The following is a 23759-nucleotide window of genomic DNA, read 5'->3' on the forward strand; positions in this document are numbered from 1 at the left end:
AACCATTCTAGTCCTAACTAGTACAAACCCTCGCCCATTTTGGGACAGGCTGTTCTGCTCCAGTGGTTGCTCTGTGGTGGCAGAGCCATGTGGGATTTGGCCTTGTAGTCCCACAGTCAGCTCTTTTCATAATTTGTGGGAAAAACTTCCAAGAAAATAGGTTCCTTGTTTAAGTATTTGTGAAAACAAAAATAATGGTATTATTCTGTGCTTTCTTGATTTAATAGCCCATCTCAGGAGTAAAATCAAATGGAATTCTGAAGAAATACTCAGACATTGGGCCACAAATTTATATAAAAAGTTCACTGCTGCATTATTAAGAACAGTACAAAAGTGGAAAACTAAATGTTTAATAATGGGGATTAGCTAAAATGAATTTTAGAATAAGAAAAGTCTCCTAATAGAAACTTCAAAGGTGAAAAATTATTGAAACATAAATCCAAGCTTGTAAACTAAATATATATACACACAGTTTTTGCCTTTATAAAAAAAACCTTAAAGGTTATCTCCATGTGATAGGATTACATAGGATTTAATTTTTCTCTTTGCATTTTTCTTTATTTTCCTCATTTCCTACAGTGAACATGTTATTACCTTTTTAACTGCGAAAAAACAAAGTTAAAGAAGACAAACAAGGAGAGAAAGGAACAGAGAAGAGACTAGCCCTCTAGAAGCCACGGCTGGCTCTAAAGCCCCCTACCAGCAACTCTTCCCGCGGTATCTTTTACCATTTGGCTGCATTCACGTTATTTGAAGGCAGATGAAGGAAGTAAAATGGTCCACAGAACCTCTTAAAATGGAGTCGATGAGCATTGTGCTCTGTGCCTTGCGGATGCTGCCCTTTTTCTGAATCACAGAGGATTCTCCAGCATTTCTCCTTGGGGGATTTCTCCAGAAATCACAGTATCCTTCTGTCTTACCCACAGACAGCTGAAGATGGTGATCTGAATAGGATGAGATCTGTCCTCTCCTGCCAGAGCTGTGGTGGCAGCAAAAGAAACATCAGGAACCAGCTTTCTTCCAGTAAGAATTATTTTTAATGGTTTAAAAATGAGTCTGTACAAAACCAGCACCACCACTTGGTGCTTCCAGTCCACTGGGGGATGCCACGGGTCTCTTCTAGCACTATCTCTTTGGCCAGTTGTGCCTGAAACCTCTGCAGAGACAGAAGGAAAACAAGAGTTACTTCTTCCAGTCTGGCTGGATGTTCACTCTCAGCCGGTGTATAAAATGTTGCAAAGCTTAATAATGCGCAACTGAGGGAGAATGGTTTGTTGGGGGTCCTGGAGAACTGAGCTAGACAGCAATGCACCCTGCGCCCCCCTCCAGCAGGCAAGAGTGTGGGCTGGGGCAGGGCTCGAGGCTCTACAAGGAGTGGCTGAGCTGACAAAGATCTAAAGGCAGGTCCCTTCTTCATCATGCCACACCCTAGGGGCGAGTCCTCTGACCTCAGGGTCAGCTCTAAGGATTAGGGTTTCATGCTTTTCACCAGAATATTCTTAAATGACAATGACAATCTACATTTGCTTACTGATTTTGTTTCTCATTCCTGAGGGACAAACTGATCTAAGAAAACTTCAAACCTATTTCCTCTGAGGTGACCCCAGGGAAACTATGGTAACAGGGGGAAAGAGCAAAGAATGACTGGAATTTGAGTCTTGGGATGCAGTGACTGTGTGATATGTGGCATCCAGCAATCACTCCCCTCCTCCTGTCTCAGTGTTCCGAATAACGAAGAGAGGGATTTGGTGTGTGAGTCTTTCCAGTTGAGACCTCTGAGCTGCTGGCTGGGTTTCCAGGGCCACGTGGCCCTCTACCACGTACCTGTCTGACTTTCCGATTGGGAAGGACATGCTTTTGTTTCCCATTGACTGTTTAACTTTTTTGGCTGCAATGCATTTCTGAAAAGATAAGAAGACATTTAAGCTGAGTGACAACCATGACCACAAGACACACAGGAAAACACACCTGAGCTCGGATGGCCTGCCCAAGACTCCAGCACCAGTGGTGTCACTGGGTTTTCTTGCAACTGGACATATCTGGGTGTTTCTGAGGGCAAAGCTGTTAGGCTGAGCTACTAAGGGAGCAGGAGGGCTCCACACAGGCCTTACCCTCCACATGCCAAACCTTCAGCCGTGTTCAGCTCTGACTGGCACCCACACCCACGTGGGGCAAATGCAGGCCTGTGCCGGCACTGAGCGAGTGTCTTTGGCCTGCAGCTGTGGTCCCCACGGCAGCAAACACAGAAAAACACCCTTACAACCACACGCTAGCCTTGACAGTCTTTTAAAAAAAATTTTTATTGCTGGAATACTTGGTGGATATTGTCTGTACTCGGGAAGAAATGAGGTGAGGGAAAAGACATGCAAAGGAAGACGATTCCCAGAGGGACCCGTCTTCCCAGCAATGGAAGAGGTCAAAAAATAGCACCCAGAGCACGCTAGAATTCTCCAGTGTACTTCTTACCTTGCCAGACTGGGTCTGCTTATTTGGATCAAACTGGGAAGGTCTGGATTTGCTGTTTCCTGAAAGGTGAAAGAAGAGATGCCAGTGATCGTGAAATTGAAATGACTTAATACACACAACAGGCTTACTACTGGGCGCGTGCACAACATTCAGGGAACGTGGGCTGTCAGTGTGCTACCCCCTTTATGCTGAGGGACTAACTGCTGATGTAAATTCATATATCGTGTCCCCAGTAGCTAAAGGCAGCCCAAAGACCAGACTCATTTCTCATAGATCTATTCTCAGGAGGTCAGGGCAGGTGGCTAAAGCACTGGCCACTTTACATCAAGGAAATCCATTCTGGTCCCTTTGCCGGATGATGCCACTGTTGGTAACTTGGGCTCTGAGGTGACTGTCCTGCCCTGCCTTCTCTCCTCAAAGGGACATGCTGCAAAGGAGGCTGCTATACAGTCAGGAATGCCACCTGCAGCCGCTTCAAAGTAGATGGACTCTCACTGGCTAAGGAACCAGAGAGCTTCATCTCATGGGCGTCGGGTTTTTTCAACAAAAAAATCTTTATCTGTGTGTGTCTATTAAGGAGAAAATGTGTTTCTGGGCACAAGCTATCGTGAGGAGGAATACTGCCACTATTAAAATGGACGCCATCTTGCTAAACCACCATAGTGCGCATGCACGTTAGGTCCTCCGGCAGGAGGGTGGTGGTGCTGGGGCCTGGGTCTCTGGATGGCTCCAGCAATCCCTGGCTGGTGCCCTGTCTTGGGCAGGGCTTAATCAGCGCCTGGTAGTGCCTGCCTTGACTCTACAGCTTCCTCCCATCTAACATGGCCACACATTTCTTCCAGGGCACCAGTTCTGGCCTCACCAGCAAAAGCCTTGAAATCCGACTTGCTGTAGTCATAAGGGGTAAAATCTTTTTCTGGTGGATCTGAGTCTTTTGGCTTCTTGGCAATTTTGAGTCGTTTCTTCTCTTGTTTCTGTTCTGTGGTCCTTGGGTCACTTGTCGTTCGTTCTCTCTTCTTGGCAGCATTTTCTAGCTGTAGGTTGAACAAACCCACAGGGACAAAGCATGGACGTGTACCAGAGAGGAGATAATCCTGCATGCCTCCAGCGTCAGCACACCCCTGGGGACTCAGCTGCCTACTGTGCCATGAAAGCTCGATTCAGTGACAGGGAGAGGAGTCCTGCCTGAGTCTGAGCAGGGCCAGAGCCAGGTGAAACAAGCTCCTAGCTGAAGAATGACATCAGGCCATTTAAGAAAGGCAAAGGTTAAGCATTCCAGAGTATTCTGGGGGTGTGAAGAATGAAACATTTACTAGAGAAGAATGGGACACACAGCAGGCATCAATATGTAAGCTTCAATACCCTGTCTACTACTATAGTCGGCGGTATATTTACCATAAACACAGCAGAAGAAATCATCTAAGAGGAATTACAATATAAACTTTTTTGAGGGGAAATGAGGCAAGCACTAATTGACAAGCTGAAATGAACTGGAAAGACAAAAGCAATGAATTTGAAGCACAGGGTAAGCCCTCCTGATATTTGAGGAAAATCCTGACCACAACTGGAGTACCTTGTTTTTCAAAAGAAAAAGAAAAGTCAGCACGTACTGCAGCCTGCTGTCGGACAGACACGGCCTGTTCGGCTGTTGCTTTGTATTCTTCCTTGGCCTGGTCCAGGGCAGCTGTGAGAAAGAGAACTGTCTATGGCCTTGCTGACTCCAGCAGCCAAGCCCCCATCCTCATCTGACCGACCTGTCCGCTTTGGTTACCACAGCTGAGTGCGCCCCCTGCCCCTCAGCCTCCTTTGCTGGTTCCACCCCCCCTCCCCAGTCTCTGAAGGAGGGCCGCCTCAGGGCTCAGGCCCCAGGCCCGGATGCTCGTCTCCTCTCCACCTACACTTTCAATCTCACACCCCACACCTGCTCTCCTCCCTCCCCTGGGGTTTGAACTCAAACCCCTACATCCAATGGCCTACTTGACATCTCTCTGTGGATGTTTAATAGGGATCTCAACCATAACACGTCAAGGACCAGAACCCAAACCTCTTCCGCCTCAACCCAGCTCCCTCTGCAATCTCACTGTTGATGGCAACCCCATCTTTCTAGTTGCTCAGGACAAAACCTTCGTGCATCCGCAGCTCCTTCCTTTCTCACATACCGCATCTAACTCATCACATGCTGTCAGCTTCGCTACAGGACACATCCAGGTTTGGACTTCTCTCCACCTGCTCAGCTACCGTACTGTCCGTGCCAGCAGCACCTCTCACCTGGATTCTGTCACGGCTCCTAACTGGGCTCCCTGCCCTTGCCCTCCAGGCTCTACTCTCAACCCAGCAGCCAGAGGGAGCTTTCTAAAAGGGAAGTCAGTTCCTGTCACTCCTCTGCGCAGAACCCTCCAGGGCTTCCCACCTCTCTTGGAGCACAAGTCCAAGTCCTTACAACAGGCCCCTGCTTGCACTCCTTCCTCACCTCCACCTCTCTTCCTCATCCACTCTGCTTCAGCCACGCCGGCCTCATTGCCACTCTTTGAGCATGCCCAGCAAGCTACCACCCCGGGCCTTGGACTTGCTGTACCACCTGTCCAGAACACTCTTCACCTAGATCGCCGCAGGTCTCTGTTCAATGTTGCATTCATGCCACTGTCTTCTCTAACCACTGTCTAGAAATAGCCATCACGCTCCCTCATGCCCACTCCCTAAGCACTTCCTGCTCCCCTCTCTGCGCAAGTGCCCACTGCCATCTGACGGATCACACGTGCACTGGTTTACTGTCCCCAGCCCTCAGCAGAGCTGAGTTCCATGGGGCAGGGGCTGCGTCTGTCTTGTTCACTCTGTACCAGGCACTTTGTTGAATGGCTGAGAGATTGAATCACGTACAAGGGCTGTTCTTTAACAAATACATCAGCTGAGTCTACAAAGAAGTGAATGCTACCTGTTTGCTCAGCTGCCTTCTTCTTGGCAGTTTCTTTAGATTCTTTTTGTATCTCTATCTGGCTTGCCAGCTTCCAACGGTTGCTGATCTACAATGAGACAAACAAAACAAAAAACTCCAAAACTCAGCCACCTAGGAATGCTTTATTTTTTTTAACGAGGTGATGCAGGCACGCTAACTTAATAACCACACACATTCCAAATCATAAATTCCAAATCGGATGATATGAAAAATCAAATCTCATGCTGGCTTTATTTATAAAATACTTAAGAAGGACATGGGCCGGCCCCGTGGCATAGCAGTTAAGTGCGCGCGCTCTGCTAGGGCGGCCTGGGTTCGGATCCCGGGCGCGCACCGATGCACCGCTTCTCCGGCCATGCTGAGGCCACGTCCCGCATGCAGCAACTAGAAGGATGTGCAACTATGACATACAACTATCCACTGGGGCTTTGGGGAAAAAAAAGCATGAGGATTGGCAATAGATGTTAGCTCAGAGCCGGTCTTCCGCAGCAAAAAGAGGAGGATTAGCATGGATGTTAGCTCAGGGCTGATCTTCCTCACAAAAAAAAAAACAACAAAAACAAACCAAACAGGGGCTGGCCCTGTGGCCTAGTGGTTAACTTTGGCGCGCTCTGCTTTGGCAGCCTGGGTTCTATTCCTGGGTGCGACCTACACCACTCGTCAGTGGTCATGTTGTGGCGGTGGCCCATGTACAAAATAGAGGAAGACTGGCACAGATCTTAGCTCAGGGCGAATCTTCCTCAGCAAAAAAACAAAAACAAAAAAACCAGACCAGACAATATAAGACAGAGCGCTTAAAACTTAAGCTGTCGGGCCAGCCTGGTGGCATAGTGGTTAAGTTCATGCACTCCGCTTCGGTGGCCCAGGCTTCACAGGTTCAGATCCCAGGCGCAGACCTAGGCACCACTCATCAAGCCATGCTGTGGCGGCGACCCACATACAAAATAGAGAAGACTGGCACAGACATTAGCTCAGGGTCAATCTTCTTCACCAAAAAAAAAAACCAACCAAACAAAAAACCCAAACCAAACCAAACCAAACAAACTGAAGCTGTCAGGGGCCAGCCCCATGGCCTAGTGTTAAGTTCGGCACGCTCTGCTTCAGCGGCCTGGGTTCGTGGGTTCGTATTTACACCACTCGTCAGCCGTGCTGTGGTGGCGATCCACATACAATATAGAGGAAGATTGGCATGGATGTTAGCTCAGGGTGAATCTTCCTCAGCAAAAAACAAAAAGTAAAAACAAAACCTTAAGCTGTGACCTTTAAGAGTTTTAAAGTAATATTCATATATAAAAATGCAACAAGCTATACATTTAATATCTGTGCACTTTATTGCATGTAAATTAAACCTCAATTTAAAAAAACGAGAACTAGGCCGGCCCCGTGGCTTAGCGGTTAGGTGTGCGTCCTCCGCTACTGGCGGCCCGGGTTCAGATCCTGGGCGCGCACTGACACACCACTTCTCCGGCCGTGCTGAGGCCGCGTCCCCACATACAGCAACTAGAAGGATGTGCAGCTATGACATACAACTATCTACTGGGGATTTGGGGGGAAAAAAAAAACGAGAACAAAGACTTTTCTTAAAATGTTCCCAAATGCTTTTGAGAACTGGGTTAAAGTTCTGGCCCTTCTCTCTAGAAACGGTGCTTATATATAAAGCGTTTTTTGCATTTACTTTCAGGGGGTTCACAGATGGGCTTGTTTATTTATTTATTTATTTTTTTGTGAGGAAGATAGCCCTGAGCTAACATCCATGCCAATCCTCCTCCTTTTTTCCTGAGGAAGACTGGCCCTGGGCTAACATCTGTGCCCATCTTCCTCCACTTTATATGGGACGCCGCCACAGCACGGCCTGACAAGCAGTGCGTCAGTGTGCGCCTGGAATCTGAACCCAGGCCGCTAGCAGCTGAGCACGCACACTTAACCGCTACGCCACTGGGCTGGCCCCAATGGGCTTGTTTAAAGCAGAAACCTGGTTCAGATAACTAAGATGTCCCCTTTTCTCAGAAAGTCACTCTTAGAAACGGTGACAAATACACTTACTTCATAGATTTTCGATGATGGATCAAGCTTTGCTGCCTGAGAAATGTGAGCGCGGTGTTCTAGTGAAGGCAGAAACTGGAGAAATGGAAACAGTCACGTTAAATGCTGTAAGAAACGGAATCTGGACCTAGAGTTCACTGGCCCTCAGATGGGGGTTTTTTTGTTGGTTTTATCTTAGGAAACCTCAATTCAAAGTGTGAACCTGGCCATAGTTCACTGGCACTCAAGTGAGGTATTCTTGTTGGTTTCACCTTAGAAGAAAGACCCCGACACCAAGTCCCCACCCGGACACCAGGGACAACTGACGCACGCTGTATTCAGAAGCTTCCTCTCTCTGGAGAATTTCGGCTGCTTTTCCAGGCAAAAGGCATACACAACTGCAGAAATCTCAGCATATCCTGTCAGCCCTAAACATACACAACTATTACTTACCATCCTAAATGGATTTTCAAAGGACTCCATTATGTTCTGGGCTTTTTTCTGTGCGACTGTTAACGGACCCTTTCCATTTTCTTCTGCATTAGGTTCCTGCAGGGACAGACACACTATGATCACTTACAACCATAATTTTGTGACATTAAGATGCAAGCAAGAGAACAATACAGCTAATTTTTTGAAGCCTCTCCTATGTATAAGGAACTCAGCCTGTAATAGCACACAGTAGGGTGTTTAATACATATTTATTGAATCAATGAATTCTCACTGTGTCCTTACAACCTATGAGGTATGCGGTATTATTCTCACCATCTTACAGATGAGGAAACTAAGGCTTGGAGAGGTTAAGAAAGTCTTCCAGGGCCTTATAGCTAATGGGGCAGAGCAAGGTTTTAAACCCAGGTCTGGCTGGCTCTAGAACTTGATGTCATAACCTGACACCTGAAATTTAACACTATAAACCTTTGTGGGTAATCAGTGAAATTATGCAACAGAACGTTGCTTCCAACTGGGTTCATCAAACATGTGCTGTCCTCTTGCCTGCTCTGTAGTTAACGCTCCCTGCCACACCGCGCACAGGGTGACTGCCGCCTCCTGGAGACTAAGCACGGCACTTGCACGTCCACGCAGCCGAGAGTTCACGCTCACATTTGTAGCTGCCTAATCACCTTGACCATCAACTAAAGCTCCTGGATGTCTTTTCTCATGAATTACTGAAGCAAGACCCAATCTAAATTTATGTAATTAAGTGAAAAAGAAAGTTAACTCCCAGGCAGTACATTTCACAGGCAGCATTTCACCTTCCTGGCTTTGACCCAGCATTCTAGCCTGATGGAATTGTTGTGAACTGTAATCCTGTAACCTCCGGAACCACCCAGCTTTTTATCATTTGAACATATGCTAAGTTTTTTTTTTGGTGAGGAAGACTGGCCATGAGCTAATATCCATTGCCAACCCTCCTCTTTTTCTGCTGAGGAAGACTGGCCCTGAGCTAATATCTGTGCCCATCTTCCTCTATTTTGTATGTGGGACGCCACCAGGGCATGGCTTGATGAGTGGTGTGTAGCTCTGCACCTGGGATCCAAACCTGCAAACCCCAGGCCTCCGAAGCGGAGTGCACAAACTTAACCACTACGCCTCCGGGCTGGCCCAAACATATGCTAAGCTTGATACTCATCTTTATCCAAATAGATAGTATCTCTGCATCTCTCTCTCTGTTATTTTTTTCTAGAAATTAGGATTTTTCCTTTCTACCACATCTGTTGTTTGCAGTATTCAGAGTTTTATCTGTGCATTTTCCTTTTATCCCTGGTCATGTCAGTATCCATCCATCCTACCAACGAATACACCCTGGTCTTCCTTTTGCAAAGAACCTGTGGTTCAAATCACCGGCAGAAACAAAAAGCTCGCTGGGTAGGACAGACCAGGAGTCTCTGTCACAACTCACTGCATATTCTAGGAACACAACTCAGGTTGACCACACTGAGTCTCCAAACTGGACAGAGTCACTACCCACCATGATTCAGCCTCTTTCTGGGAAGGGAAACAAGTTTCTACCTGCCTACTGGTGCCTGCATATCCTGTTCTTCACTTTCTCTAATGAGCCATAGTGCAAAGAAATGCTTTATCAAAGTTTTCTCTTTTTCAAACCATGTATAGACAATGGTGCTGGCATTAGTTGGGAAGGTATATGCAGCACACACTCTACGGCTCATCAGGGAGAGCTCACTCCATCCCTTCCAGGAATCAGGAAGAACTATCCCTTAACGGTGGCTATAGGGGAAATATCCTGCTTATGTATCACTGTAGTCCATGCCGGCCTCCCTGCTACGCATTAGTGAGTATCAAGATGTCAACCCTTCCTTGAGGATTTCTTCACAAGGAGCTCACAAGAGAATCCTCCACCCACCTATCACAGACCACCTCGTCCAGGGTAGCAAACACCAGCTCACTGATCTGTCTCCATGCCCATCCCCACTGCTGCTGGGTTCTACTTCTGGCATTAGTCTCAAAGGTGGATGCAACACTGCAGGCAGAGAGCCTGTTTGATATACCCAGTAAATGCCTGTGGTTCTGCATCACCTTGCCGATGTTTCCGTATTACTCACATTAAACAACGTGATGACAGCAGTAGCAAGCAGGCATTTGGTATCCAGCAGGGCCTCCTCTTCCTTTTGGTCAGGGAAGAGGCTTGCCTGTTTCTGCACTGGCACAGGCCCTAGAGGTACGGAAGTCAGTACAATCAAAGCCTACTTTTTGTATATGAGGCAGTTTCCCAGCCTCTCCAGGATGCTCCAAAGCCTCTACATTACCGTTGGTTGGGATGATAGTATAGCCATCTGACGGGGCGTGGGAGCAGTCATGAGGTCCAAAGAGAACATTTTCCAATCTCTGCAGCAAAAAGAAACCAACAGGCCAGCATGAAAAACTTGCAAGCGCGCAGTAGCTTTTCGCCTGCAGGGTCGGGCACTGGCCTCCGTCAGGGAAGTTATTTTGCACTGGCTTTGACTGATATGTTCCCCAAAGAAGAGACAACAAATACATCACTCTACCTCAGGATTGGGCAGTGGTCCACTCTTCTTCACTCCAGCTGCAACTTCAGACTAAAGAGTACAAACAAAGGGAATTTGAGGAAAGTTGCCTGAACCTGATGACACACACATTTTTTCCCTCAGCACAGACTGTGTCCCTTCACTAGACTGTGTTTCTCAAGAGCCCAGAGATTTTCTTTCATCCCTTCAGCCCTTCCAGTGCCTGGCACTATAATTACTTTGTGCTCAATAATTATTTGTTGAATGAAAGAATGAAACCCTTTATCATGACTAGGCACAATATAGAAGGATTCCAAAGAGCCTGAAAAAGTCTTCTCTAGTAACTAGGGTTTCTCTCTTTACTCAGACAAACTGTAGAGATAAGAAAGAAGTTTTAACATAAAGACGGTAAATGTATTTATCCTCAGATTCTCCTCTTTTTCACCACAAGGGGGCTGATTTTAAGCCTTCCTGGATCAATAATCTTTCAAAAAATTACAAACATGATTTACCACATATCGATATTACTACTGAGACAACACATTAAAAATTGTCCCAATAAAACACGAATCAAAACATGCATCTCTTTGAACATGCTGCATTATCTACAAAAGAGCACACACATACACGTGTACTGGTGTACCCTCATCCCACTGCATCACACACACATTCACATAGATACATGCATCTGTATTTTCAGCTGCATAGTCTACTTTCATGTAAATTTGTCTAAGCTTTAGCATTTCCTTCACAAAATTAGCTTTCTGAATTCCCCATTTCTATCCAAAGTTCTCATATTTTACCAATCACCTAGGCTTTATATTTGGAGTGAGTTGTCTTTGACTCTACTTCCATTATCCCCAAATCCATCTGCCATTCAGAGGACACCTCTAAAGTACTTAGCACAGTGCTCAAAAAGAAATGGCAGCCGTTCTCATCATCTGTTATTAAGTTCCATCAATCTTTTCTTCTGATGATGCTTCTTGTACCTGTCCTTTCTTTCCATTTCTCTGACCACCACACTCATCAGGACACTATCACTTCACATCCGGACCACTAACAGGTACCAAAATGAGCTCCTCTGCTGAGATCTCCACTCCTTTTTATTCTACCAGGTTAACTGCCTCTGAACAACAGCTAATTGGCCCAGTCACTAGATATCTCTTGCTGTTGGATTATCAAAGATAAGGTAATAAAAAAAGAAGGATGAGCTTTAGCTTTTTACTGTCATAAAGAAGACATGCCCACTGGATTTCCTAACTCCTATTATTTCCTTGGGGTTTTTAGAATGGTGACCAGCTCATGTATGTAGGAGATTACAAGGAGCGAGATGCTAGCAGATAGAATAGGCCTGCTGAGTTGGGAACTGTCAGCAGAAAAGCTTCTTACCTTGAGCAGGGGCATCTCTCGAGCCTGCTGGATTAAAAGATGCATTTCATTGATCTGCTGCCGTACAAGAGGTGGTACAGGATTACAGCAAGCTATGATGCCCTGAGGCTCCCTGAAGATAAGTAAGAACATACTCAATTTATCACTGAGGAACACAGCCCTCACAAGCTTCCAGACAAGAACAATGATCAAGTAAAGCCAGAATGCTACGTGCACCAAGCTTTGAGTAGACTCCTCTTACAGCCTGCCTCCCGTGAAAGGGGAAAGCTGGAAAGAAGTAACACAGCTTTGCTGATTTGCAATTCTGCAATGCGTTGAACAGAAGATTATGAATTTTGATTCTTTGCTTACACTTCAATTAACATTATAAAACATTTAGTCATGAGATGCCTTAGTTTGGAAGAAAGCATAGAGGAGAGAATCTGAGACATGTTTCTCCCTAGAAAGTGGATGCCGCAGGCTCAGAGACATACACTGGACTCAGTGTCAGGCGTAACCACTGAAACAGTTCCAGTTCAGAAGTTTTAGTTCCTAAATGGCAGCCTGAGGGCAAAAATTCTGAATTCCTTGGCCTTGCTAACTTCCTTAGAGCACTAATCTTCTCTGAGCAGACAGCCTTGAGGTAATGACAATCAGAGAAGCTTGATTTTGAAAGATAAAATTTCTCTACTGAGAAAGTTAGAACATATTAATCACTTCTCAGACTCACTTAGGCAGTTCTTCAGCTATCTTTAGCATCATGTGGTTTGGCAGTACATATCTGGAACAAAACACACAATGGGATCATATTCAATTCAGCCAGCAAGTTCCATTAAATGATATAACCCAGGGGAAAACGTAACCAACATTCACGGCAAAAAGAAAAAAAAAGTCCATTATTTCCTTGTTCCCAGACCTGCTCAGTCTAGAAGCAACTATTAAAAGACTCTCTAATCTCTTACCCATAACTTTCATCTTCCCTACGAGCTGTTTTATCCCTCCAGGCAAACAGCAGCTGAAAGGCTGTCAACTGCTGTGTATTGAGATGCTTCTTCTGCTTCCTATACAGTTCAAGGTAGGACTCATCCGTGAAGATAGGTTTGATGAATTTCTGAAAATATTAGAGAATATTCAAGATCAATGGGAATCAAAATTGTGCCCTGGGCTCTTCAAAACATTTGGCTCTTAAAGACAAACAGTGCACGATTTCACTCATATGTAGAAGATAAACCAACACACGGACAGACAGAACTGGTTTGGTGGTTACCAGGGTCTAGGGGGGTGAGGGGTGGGCACAAGGGGTGGAGAGATGCACTTATATGGTGACTGATAAACAATAATGTACAACAAAAATTTCACAATAAAAAAAAAAAGAATGTAAAAAAAAAACAAACCACATTTGGCTCTTTTCATAAATGCAAAGAGTAAAGCAAACAACTAGGACCTAATCGGAAACGAAGCGAGTGTCTGGGCCTGTGTGGCCCTGGTGAGGTTTTACCTTGAGGCAGATATCCCTGCTCCGCTGCCACACCACCTGCAACTGCGCAGGCTGCTCGTTGCCTCGCTCCCACAGGTCCAGCCTCATTTTATCATAAATGTAAAGCAGGTAATGGGTGTCATCGCGGGCATAGTTGAGCATTTCCTCAGGCAGAGGTCTAGAATCAGAACAGAGGAAACTGTTTCACTGATTTCCCCAGGGGCAGCAATTTGATTTGTCTACTCTGGGTGCTAAGACTTTCTTGGCTCCTTCTGATATCAAAGATTCTTTCCCAGACAATACTATAGTTATATCAGCATTTCCTGCATCATACTAAGACAAGCCAGTTTTCACAACTGGGTGGAGAAGGTGGCACGGTAACGATGTGCTTAAAAAGAAGGGCCCTGTCATTCTGACTTTGAATCTTAGCTCCAGATATCTGTCCTTGAGCTTACTTTCCGACCTGTAAAATGGAAATAAAGCATTCCATAGGCTATTTTGAGGATTAAGAGGACAACATCCCAAAAGCTCTCAGCCCAGTGCTTGGCACATGGCAAGGGTTAAATAACAGGTAGTGGTTTTTCGATTTTGTCAGTTTTCACCTTATATTCAGGCTTTACTAGATTCTCTTTAGAAATTCTGGCACACAGAATTGGAGAAAAGCTTAGTGGCTTCTTCCTACAACAGCTGCAACCTCAGAGGAAGCTAGCCATCTGAAAATGATCAAGCTGAGCAAGAATTCCAGAAAGTGTGGTAGGACTCTTACGATCTTATACTGAACATTTATTATAAGGCTAAATCAACTATGTACCTCAGAATTCTCTCATACCTATGGGACATCATCTCATGCACATATACAACCATCCCTACTAGGGAGATCTGAGTTTTAAAGAAGTGATTGGCATGGACAAATACTGACATGGCACACCTCTTTCAATGCCTATGTCCATGAAGCATATAGTATAATAGAATCAGCCCAAAAGAAACTCCACATTATCATCCTAAAACTTTCAGTTGTGCTTATGCCCTGAAAACAGCTGAAGAAAAGCCCAGCAACATTCAACTCAAGATTCAAATGGCATTATAGCTTGAACACCAGTCTCCGTGGTTGAGAGATTAATGAACACCCACAGCTTCTTTTGCCATCCATATTTCCTCCTCAAGAACAGACTGACCGTATTCTCCAATCAGCCAGCTGATACTGCTTGTTTGATTCCACACTGCAGTAGAGTTTCAGCAGATGATCGAGTGAGTGCCTGCCCAGGTTAAGAAGGCGTGCTGCCTGATGTGTATCAAACATGTTCACTACATACAACCCAAAGTCTTTCTGTAGCCATTCAATGTCTGAATCAGCACCATGGAAGACCTGAAAACAAAACCACAGTCATGCAGGATAATGGTATAAGGTCACTAATGCTCTGAAATGAACTTGAAGCCGGGTATCTGAGGGTTACTGTAAATATTCAATAAGATCACCTTCTGACCTTGTTATGAAAAAAAGTTAATCTTGGCAACTTGCTGTTTTCTCGTTTAACCCGAGGGGTAACTCAAGGGTCACAAGGATTTATGAGCTTGTTTTACAGAAGAAAGAGAATGCCTTCAAAGATCACTAGATAACCAGCCCCCAGCTGCCTGTGCCCAGAAGTCAGACCGCCGAGGGGCTTATCGGGAGTGAAAGAAACACAGATTACCCCTTTTGTTTCTCCAAAACTCCTCCTGCCACACCCCCTAGCTCTATAAAACCCCCTGCTTTCTTCTCTTGTTAAGGCGGATTTGAGAGAACCCATGATCCCACCTTCTTGTTTTGGCCAATTCGAATAAACCTTTCTCTATCTCCAAGCACAGGAATTTGAGATTAAGAGTTTCAGTATCAAATTCTGCCTCTAGGTTATTAGAACACTAGAATTAGAAACCAGTATAAAGGTTAAGATGGGTTCAGTTTTAAATGCTTCTTTTAATTTGGGCCACAGCCTTCTATCCTCCTTCTTAATTGCATACTCTTAAAGCCTGAAACTGCTAACAGCCAATGATTCTAAGAAAGCAGCTCTACAAGCTTCCAGGGTAGTCATTAAGTCCAAACAATCTTGATGGAAGGGACTCGCTGCAGTAGTCATTAAAATGATTTAACATTTTTCTGGGTGGTAACAGCTAAGTCTTAACTGTTTTAATGGGTTTAAAAGCAAAAGCAGTTTAGCATGCGGTACCCTAGAGCAGGAAATGACAATTATTTCTCTCAACTTTATTGGGTCTAGGTTGAAATAAAGAAATAGTAAACTGATGGGGCTGGCCCAGTGGTGTAGCCGTTAAGTGCTCCCGCTCTGCTGCTGGCAGCCCGCGATTCAGATCCCGGGCGCGCACCAACGCACCACTTGTCAGGCCATGCTGTGGCAGCGTCCCACATAAAGTAGAGGAAGATGGGTATGGATGTTAGCTCTGGGCTGATCATCCTCACCAAAAAAAAAAAAAGAAATAGTAAACTGAAAAGCCCTTAAATATTACACTCACATGCAGAACTGGGAAAGGCCTACTGACCTTAACAATAGCTGGGTCTGTGAGGCTCTCGTTGAGAATATACATGTCACTTCGAAGCTCCAGGGTGTCAATGATGAAGTCTTCTGTTCGGGTGGAAATCTGCATTAGGCAGGTCAGCCCTAGGAAGCTCCTGTAAGAGTGGTGCTAAAACACACAGAAAGAAGGGAGAATAGGAAAGAAATGATTTTACGAGGCTTTCCTTTATCGGTTTTGAAAAGTCAGTTATAAAAAGTTATATGATTAATTTTTACCAAAAATAGATTTAAATTAGTATTAATTTTATATTTCTCGAATAGGTTAACTCACAGAAAATGTAAAAATTTCACTCAAGGTCATCAAATTACCTCCAAGTCTACAGCAAATTCTTGACAATTCAAGAGCTTTTCGTTGAGTTCCACTAGTTCATCCAGGGAGGATACAAAATGGCAGGGTGTTTCTCCCACGGGTCTGTATAACTGGATCACAAAAGTACAGGTAGAAAAAGAGAGGAATGTTAAGAATCATCCCTCACTAAAGCACAAAATGAATTTTGAGTTCAAGAAATGATCCAAAGTTGTAACGTTCTACTTTAAAGATATTTAAGGAAAGCCAAAATTACATCAGCTAATCTATTTATTTGATTCTTCCTGGGCTACCGGACACTAGCCATAAACTAAGGCTGGGCACTAACCTGGGGTTGTGGCCTTTGAAGCACTGAATCTGGTGGAGTGAAGTGATCTAGCTCATACTGATAAGGATGTGCAAACCTGAATAAATAAAATAATAAGAAAAATCTTGTTGATTAATTCCATGATTCAAGGAAAAACAACTGCTTTAATTCAATTTGTAGAAACAAATGAGAAAAAATCATTGTGAAAATATTTTCTCTATATAAAAAGCATCATTATTTCAATGATCATTCAAATGCATCAGAAAAAATCAGGTGATACTTGTTCACCCTTAAAGTTGATATTAAAAATTTATTCATTTATAAAGATTTGAGCACTTATCTGCAAAACACTGGATGGTGTTGTGGATGATACAAAAATGTGATGTGGAATAACAAATCTGTGACGTGAGAGAGGATGGGGCAAATATCTCAGTTGGTCATAAACCAAACGATGTATTTTTTCTGTTCCTCTATCATATACTCGCAAAACAATCCTAAGTCTGTGAGTTCCCTGAGGGCAGGGCCACCTTTAATTATCTTTATTTCTCTAGCACTTAGCTTGTGGCCTCACAGTGCAGAGCTGGGGCTGAAGGAATGAATGCTCAGGCAGACTCTGGTTGTATGTGAGAAAAAGACCAATACTAACCAAGTTTTCATCACCTTTTTTCTTTATACTGAAGGCAAAGTCCTTTTGTCTGTTTTAAGCAAAGTTTTTACAAGATGCTTATACTGCCAATGAAAAATGCCTTTTCCTTACTGAATTTTTTAGTGAGGCTTACCTTACTGCTTGAGCCCCCACCTCACAAGAAAGGCAGACTGATATAGAGGAAGGACAATTTTAAGAAAACTTGGGTTTAAAGTTCCAGTTCTGTGGGGAGTCAGCATCTCCAATTTTGTTTTTACATCTACACAATGGGGATGTGAGGAACCGCTACCTCTCAGGACTGCAGTGAGGGTTACCTAAGATGATGATGTGCAAGGCCCTCTGTGAACACAAACAGGTTTTAGCAGTAAGATCCACGTTAGGATAAAGTGAAAAATCACCTGCTCCTCAGATTGTTTTCATTTACACATTCTATAAAAGCAAAACAGAGTGAAAATGCGGCATAAAGCTAAGTACTCAGAGTAGAAAGTTCAGACAGGCCAACACTTACATGTCCTGCTCCACCCGCTGGGTTCTCTGCTGATGGATGAAATCTGCCAGGGCAGGCGGGACATCCAAGTCCTCGGGCCGATCCTGTGGGCGCTCCCGCCTTTCTTTAGAGAGCGCTGGAGACCCAGGCAGTGACAAAAAACACCATCACAAAAGGGAGAAACACATTCACATCTTGTCCAGTCATGGAGGGGTTAACTGGCTCCCTTTGAAGAAAGGAAGGTGGGAGGCAGACCTCTTCCCCTTTATTTGTTTTCGTTAGGCAGAGTTTGCACTACTTACCCTGAGGGAGGGGTTTCTGAGCATTGGGCTTAATGAAGATTTTAGGAAGAAATGGCGTGTTGGAATTGTCAATCTTCTCTTTGAATTTAAGCTGAGGTCGGATGATGTTCTTCGCATGAAGCAGCCGGAAAGTTTCAGATTTTGTTTTTTTGCTATATTCTCCTGCCTATGATCAACAAATACAAATACTTTATAACACAGCAACTCCATAAACTAGAAAAGTAAATTACAATTATGCTTTCCAAGAAGACAAGAGCATTCCAAGAGCCATTCATTTGAGAAGGTACGTCTGTGTGTGAGACTACAGGGTATAAAGTGGAGAAGAGGGTGTAATTAGGTTGTGTCTGTTTACGAGAAGAAGTTAGGCAGTGGCCAGTTCTGTGTCCAATAAATTAACAGAAATTCAAATCAGAATGGGCAAAAGCCCTACTGTAAAGCTGACATTAGAAGCTCTAGTTAACCTGAAAAGAAGCCCTCACCTTACGGTTCCAGCTGGACACTACTGTTTTGGGGACCTGCAACCCTGCGGGGAGGACAGGCTGTTGATTCTTATTCACACCTGATGCTTCGTCCAGTAAAATACCCTAGGAGTGAAGAAAGATCAGTTTAGTGTCTTCCTTTCAGGGTTAAGAGAGTTAAGTACTTAAATTTTTAAGAAATATATTCAAAGAATTATGTGTGAGAATGTATAAGAGTGGATCATTGTATGAGAGGTGATTAGAGAGTCATCCCAAGTAATTAAAGCATTATTTACTCAAAGACAGGGCAGTACTCAGCCACTACCAACCCTTGATCAACTCTCTTTACAGTTTTGAATTGGGCTGAAAATTCAAAAATGATTTAACTGTGTGATGTGGCCCACCAAAATAAGTAAAAAGACCCTAGACTGCATATGTTAAATATAGAAAGATGGTATTTAGAGTGAGAATGAAGGATGTCCTGATCTACTTTGTACTGTAGAAGCAGATGTGCAGTACGAGTTTGGGCACCACTGATAAAAGTGCACCCAGGTGACAAAGGGTAGCATGGCTGGACTGCAATCATAAACTAAGAGAAGCCGCTGAAGGATCTCTGGGCATCTAGCCTATGGAAAAGACGACTTCACGGGACAGGAGAGCATGATTTAAATACCTGCAGGGCTATCACATGAAGTTATATTTGTTTTGGACAATCTCCGTGTATTTCTGTAAATAATGTTCTGCTGTAGAATTAGGCATAAATGGACAGTAAGCTAGATTGAATAATCCATATCTTCTTCCAATCATGCGAGTCAGGATCTTTAGCAGATTGTGAATAACAGTAAAAACAGACTAAATTTTGACTGGGCTCTGTATCCAGAGGCCTCTTTTCTTGCAATACAAACAGGATTTGCAAATCTGCAAGGTAGATTCGTAATAAGGCACTTGAAAAATAGGCTACCACTGGATAGTGATATTCTGAAGTGATATATTTGAAGACAACTGTGTTATTTTTGGGAAAAAGAAGCCAACTATCAGAGAAAGGGAATGTTGTTAAGGCCAAGACATGCTAAACTTCCTTCCTTTTCATTTCCTAAGGCGCTTGAGTTTCTTTTCATCTTTTAAGAATACAAAAGCCTTCATTTATTAGTTATCTTAAGAGTAAGGTGAAATACTCACCACTCTTTCCAGAATAACATCATTGGTATCAACTAGTAAATCAAACTTGTCCTCCAACTCTGTCACTTTACTCCGATCCTTAATGTTGCTTCGACAGCCATGGTACTGCATTACTCTGCTCATGCTAAGGACAGGAAAACCAAGGTTAGCTTGTATCCTTTTATTCATTTGTTTACAATCTGGGAGAAAGCTTGAAAGGCTTGGCTCAGACTATTCCCAATACTTTTTGATCAAACTAATAAATCTTGGGCCGTTATAGCAAAAAACATTGCTAGTCGTGTGGCCTGGGGCAATTCACTAAATCTTAATAAGCCTCTTTCCTCATCTGTTCATTGAAGGGATGGAAGAAATTACCTCAAAGCTTCCTTTAAATTCTAAAAAGTATAAAATACTATGTAAGTAATGTACTGTGCATTCATTGTTTTAATGTGAAATCTAAAACAGATTCTCTAATTCTGTCATGCAACAGTAAAACAAAATCAATGTTTGTGTATTGTCTGTCCTAATACACTTATTAGAAAGCTAATACTTGTGACTCTGCAAGTTGTGTTAGAGAATCTTGGATCTAGGTTTTCAAGTCCCATGTTAATTCAAAAAGATTCACTGTCCATAGATGCAAAAGTCAATACATTTTCTTTTTTTTTTTGCTTGAGGAAGACTAGCCCTGAGCTAACATCTGTGCCAATCTTCCTCTATTCTGTGTGGGGGGTGCCGCCTCAGCATGGCTGAGGAGCGGTGTAGGTCTGTGCCCGGATCCCGAAGCAGAGGACGCTGAACTTAACCACTGCATCATGTGGCCGGCATCCAAAGTCAATACATTTTTGTGTGTGTGTGTGTGTGAGGAAGATCAGCCCTGAGCTAACATCCGATGCCAATCCTCCTCTTTTTGCTGAGGAAGACTGGCCCTGGACTAACATCCGTGCCCATCTTCTTCTACTTTATATGGGACGCCACCACAGCATGGCTTGACAAGCAGTGCATTGGTGTGCGACTGGGATCTGAACCAAGGGCTGCTGCAGTAGAGCGCGTGCACTTAACTGTTGGCCACTGGGCTGGCCCAAAAGTCAATACATTTTTTAAAGGTTAAACTCAAAAGTTACCAAGTAACGCTTCCCTAATCAAAATCCATTGTCTCGGGGCCGGCCCGGTGGCGCAAGCGGTTAAGTGCGCGCGCTCCGCTGCGGCGGCCCGGGGTTCGCTGGTTCGGATCCCGGGCGCGCACCAACGCACTGCTTGGTAAGCCATGCTGTGGCGGCGTCCCATATAAAGTGGAGGAAGATGGGCACGGATGTTAGCCCAGGGCCGTCTTCCTCAGCAAAAAAAAGAGGAGGATTGGCGGATGTTAGCTCAGGGCTGATCTCCTCACCAAAAAAAAAAAAAAAAATCCATTGTCTCATTTTTACATTTCAGAGCTCTTTATAGTATAGAAAATTATGGAAAGAAAAAACAAATTTTAGGAAAAATTATCTACTTCTTTATATTCAGTTCTTTCAACACAAGAAAACAATATGTAGTACTTACCACTGAAGCAACCTGTCTCCCTGTGTTTCACAAAATGCCTGGAAGCCAGGAAAACTTCGGTAAAAGTCATACTCATCGCCAAACTGTGGTAGGCCCCCAGATGCCTTGGTGACTGCCACCACTGACCCAAGAGCAAACTGTCAAAAACCACAAAAACAAGCATGTTTATTTAAACAGGAGTCCCCATTCATTCAGCAACTTTTTTTCAAGATCTATATATGTGCATTACATATAATGCATTGTGCTAGATGATGAAGATATCCTATCTTTACACATCCAAAAAATATTCATTTAGTGCTGATTTTACCCTAGGTCCTAAGGAAACAATGGTGAACACGAAACCAAGTTTTGGAGCTTATATTCTTGGGAGAGTGGGGAGAGAAAGAACAACTACATACATCACTTAGGCTAGCGCCTGGCACATAAGCGCCATTATTATTACTACTACTCAAATTCAGGTCCATGAGCTTTCTACAGAAAATTATTTTTGTGTTTTCATTTGGGAAGAGCATCTAAAAACAATATAAGAATATTCTAGGTCCTTCGGATGACCAATTTATAATGGCTACTGCCCACAACTGGACTTGTGTTTATGGTCCAGTTAGTGCCAGGTAGTTGTCTACGTTTTCTTTTTTTTTTTCAGAATAATTTTTTTTTGTGTGTGTGAGGAGATCAGCCCTGTGCTAACACCTGCCAATCCTCCTCTTTTTTTGCTGAGGAAGACTGGCCCTGGGCTAACATCTGTGCCCATCTTCCTCCACTTTATATGGGCCGCCACCCCAGCGTGGCTTGACAAGCGGTGTGTTGGTGCGCAACCGGGATCCGAACCGGCGAACCCTGGGCCGCCGCAGCGGAGCGCGTGCACTTAACCGCTTGTACCACCGGGCCGGCCCCAAGTAGTTGTCTATTTTAATTGTGTGGTCATGAGAAAAAACCTGAAGTGACTGTCATAGATAAATGATGGTTGGTCAGGTGAAGGCCAAATGACATCATTGTGAGTTGCGTAATAAACATTTTCCAAAAAAAAATGAGAGAAAGGAGGTGGGAACTTGAGTCACGTGAGTATATGGTGGCTTGTGAGCACAAAGGCCACCTAATCAGGACCACGGCTAGTGGTCCAGGAACAACTCAGAGCCAAATAAATGAATTAACAATAGCATCTGCTTATTAGATATAACGTGAGTGGAGTTTTTGGAACTTGTAGTGCTAACTTACAAGTTATTTTAGCTTCATGGCTTCGTAACAGCTTTGCATGAGGCGTTTAAACCTAGTTTTATGTTTGTTCATATTTAAACATCAATACACAAATAATTTAACTGAACCCTGTGTTCCTTCAAGAAGGCATTGATAAATGTGCTAACGCACTTAGAGGAGGCTGACTCGGTGACAGCTCTCACGGGGACATTAAACCCAGGGTTGGGGATTATGTAGGACTGGACCTCCGGAGAGGGAAGAAGGGCCATCCCAGAGGCGCGAGGGGAGGACGCCGGCAGCTGTGGGAAGCCTAAAGCTGCGGAGTCCCTCCGGAGAGTTGGATGGGTGGCTCAGGCCTGGGGGGGGGGGCTGGGGACATCAGGGTGACAAGGAGGCCCTTCCCACGACGCGGAGACGGCGCTCCACACTCAGAGCTGCATGCGCTCCAAGGAGAGAACGAGGGCCCTGGGAAGCAGAGCGTCCCTCAGCGTCCGCGTGCGAGGCCCCATCCCCGGGGGTGAAGGGAGAGACTGTGCCCGGCGCGGGTAACGGCCCTTCGCCCCCCGCCCGGGCTCTGCTGCGGCTCGCGCACGGCCGGGAGTGCGGCCGCAGAGAGGGCCCGGGCCTGCTTCCGGCCGGCCGCGGGCGGCTCCCGGTGCCCCCAAGGCCCCGCGAGCTCACCTTCACGAAGCTGTCTGCGTCCGGGAAGCCCGGCAGCACCATCTCTCCGTCGGACTTGGCCGCGCTTGTTGTCGACGGGGCTTTGGGATCTCCGGGACTGGGAAGCGCCATTTTCCCGGCCTGCACGGCTCTTCTCGCGAGAGTGCCTCGGGCCGACGCGACATGCGCGCACCACGCATGTGCAAAGGCTGTCGTCGCGGGGGACGAGCTGCGGGCAACGTGCGTTGAGGTTTCAGGCTTGAGCGCCCCACCGGGGGGGCTTTGCATCTTTTGTTTAACCTGATTGTATCGTCCCAACAATCTGTGATTTAGGGTGGGACCCGGAGGACCCAGTTATTCTCATATTTAAAGTCAGCTCCTCCCAAGCTCTGGTTCCGTGCCTCCCCCTCCCAACTTGATCGTGGCTCCTGCAATTATCTCCTCTCTCTGGCATCACCTATCTTTCCCCTGGATACAGGTTCATTCCTAACAGCCTACACATGTGACGGTATCTCTCCCAAGTAAAAAGACAAAACAAAAACAACACGACCCCACGCCTCCTTCCAGCCACCGGCGCATTTCTCCTGCCTCTTACAGGTGAACTCGAAAAGACGTCTGCCTGCTCCCCCTGTACTTAGTCACCTCCAGTGCTCTCGAACTCCTGCAGTCAGACGTTCCTCCCCATCTACACCGCTGGAGCCACTCTTGGTAAGGCATAGTGGGAACTCAAACATTTGTTAAATGAATGCCTGGAAGAGCATAGTTATGAAGGAGGCACTGTATTATCACGCAGCTCAGGGGATGGGTTTTGGGAAGCTCAGCAGGGCGTATCTTCTCTCCTAAGATCGGGGTAGCACA

At 45.0% G+C, this 23759-nt stretch overlaps 1 protein-coding gene across 1 annotated transcript; it reads right to left on the reverse strand.

The window, feature by feature from the left end:
- Positions 1-513: 513 nt before the first annotated feature.
- Positions 514-23084, reverse strand: EXOSC10 (exosome component 10). Its single transcript, XM_058552879.1, has 25 exons — positions 22923-23084; positions 21048-21184; positions 19527-19650; positions 18369-18473; positions 17890-18055; positions 17609-17723; positions 16476-16551; positions 16150-16260; positions 15806-15949; positions 14449-14639; positions 13295-13451; positions 12759-12907; positions 12527-12577; positions 11818-11929; positions 10450-10500; positions 10210-10288; positions 10006-10115; positions 7895-7990; positions 7463-7537; positions 5399-5486; positions 4077-4150; positions 3329-3500; positions 2467-2525; positions 1825-1901; positions 514-1156 (listed from the first exon to the last, which is right to left on the reverse strand). The coding sequence occupies exons 1-25, from the start codon at positions 23031-23033 to the stop codon at positions 1126-1128; spliced, it is 2661 nt and encodes an 886-aa protein (XP_058408862.1). The 5' UTR covers positions 23034-23084; the 3' UTR covers positions 514-1125.
- Positions 23085-23759: the final 675 nt, after the last annotated feature.

Source organism: Diceros bicornis, chromosome 13, assembly GCF_020826845.1.
Source record: "Diceros bicornis minor isolate mBicDic1 chromosome 13, mDicBic1.mat.cur, whole genome shotgun sequence".
In the NCBI taxonomy this organism is placed as follows: domain Eukaryota; kingdom Metazoa; phylum Chordata; class Mammalia; order Perissodactyla; family Rhinocerotidae; genus Diceros; species Diceros bicornis.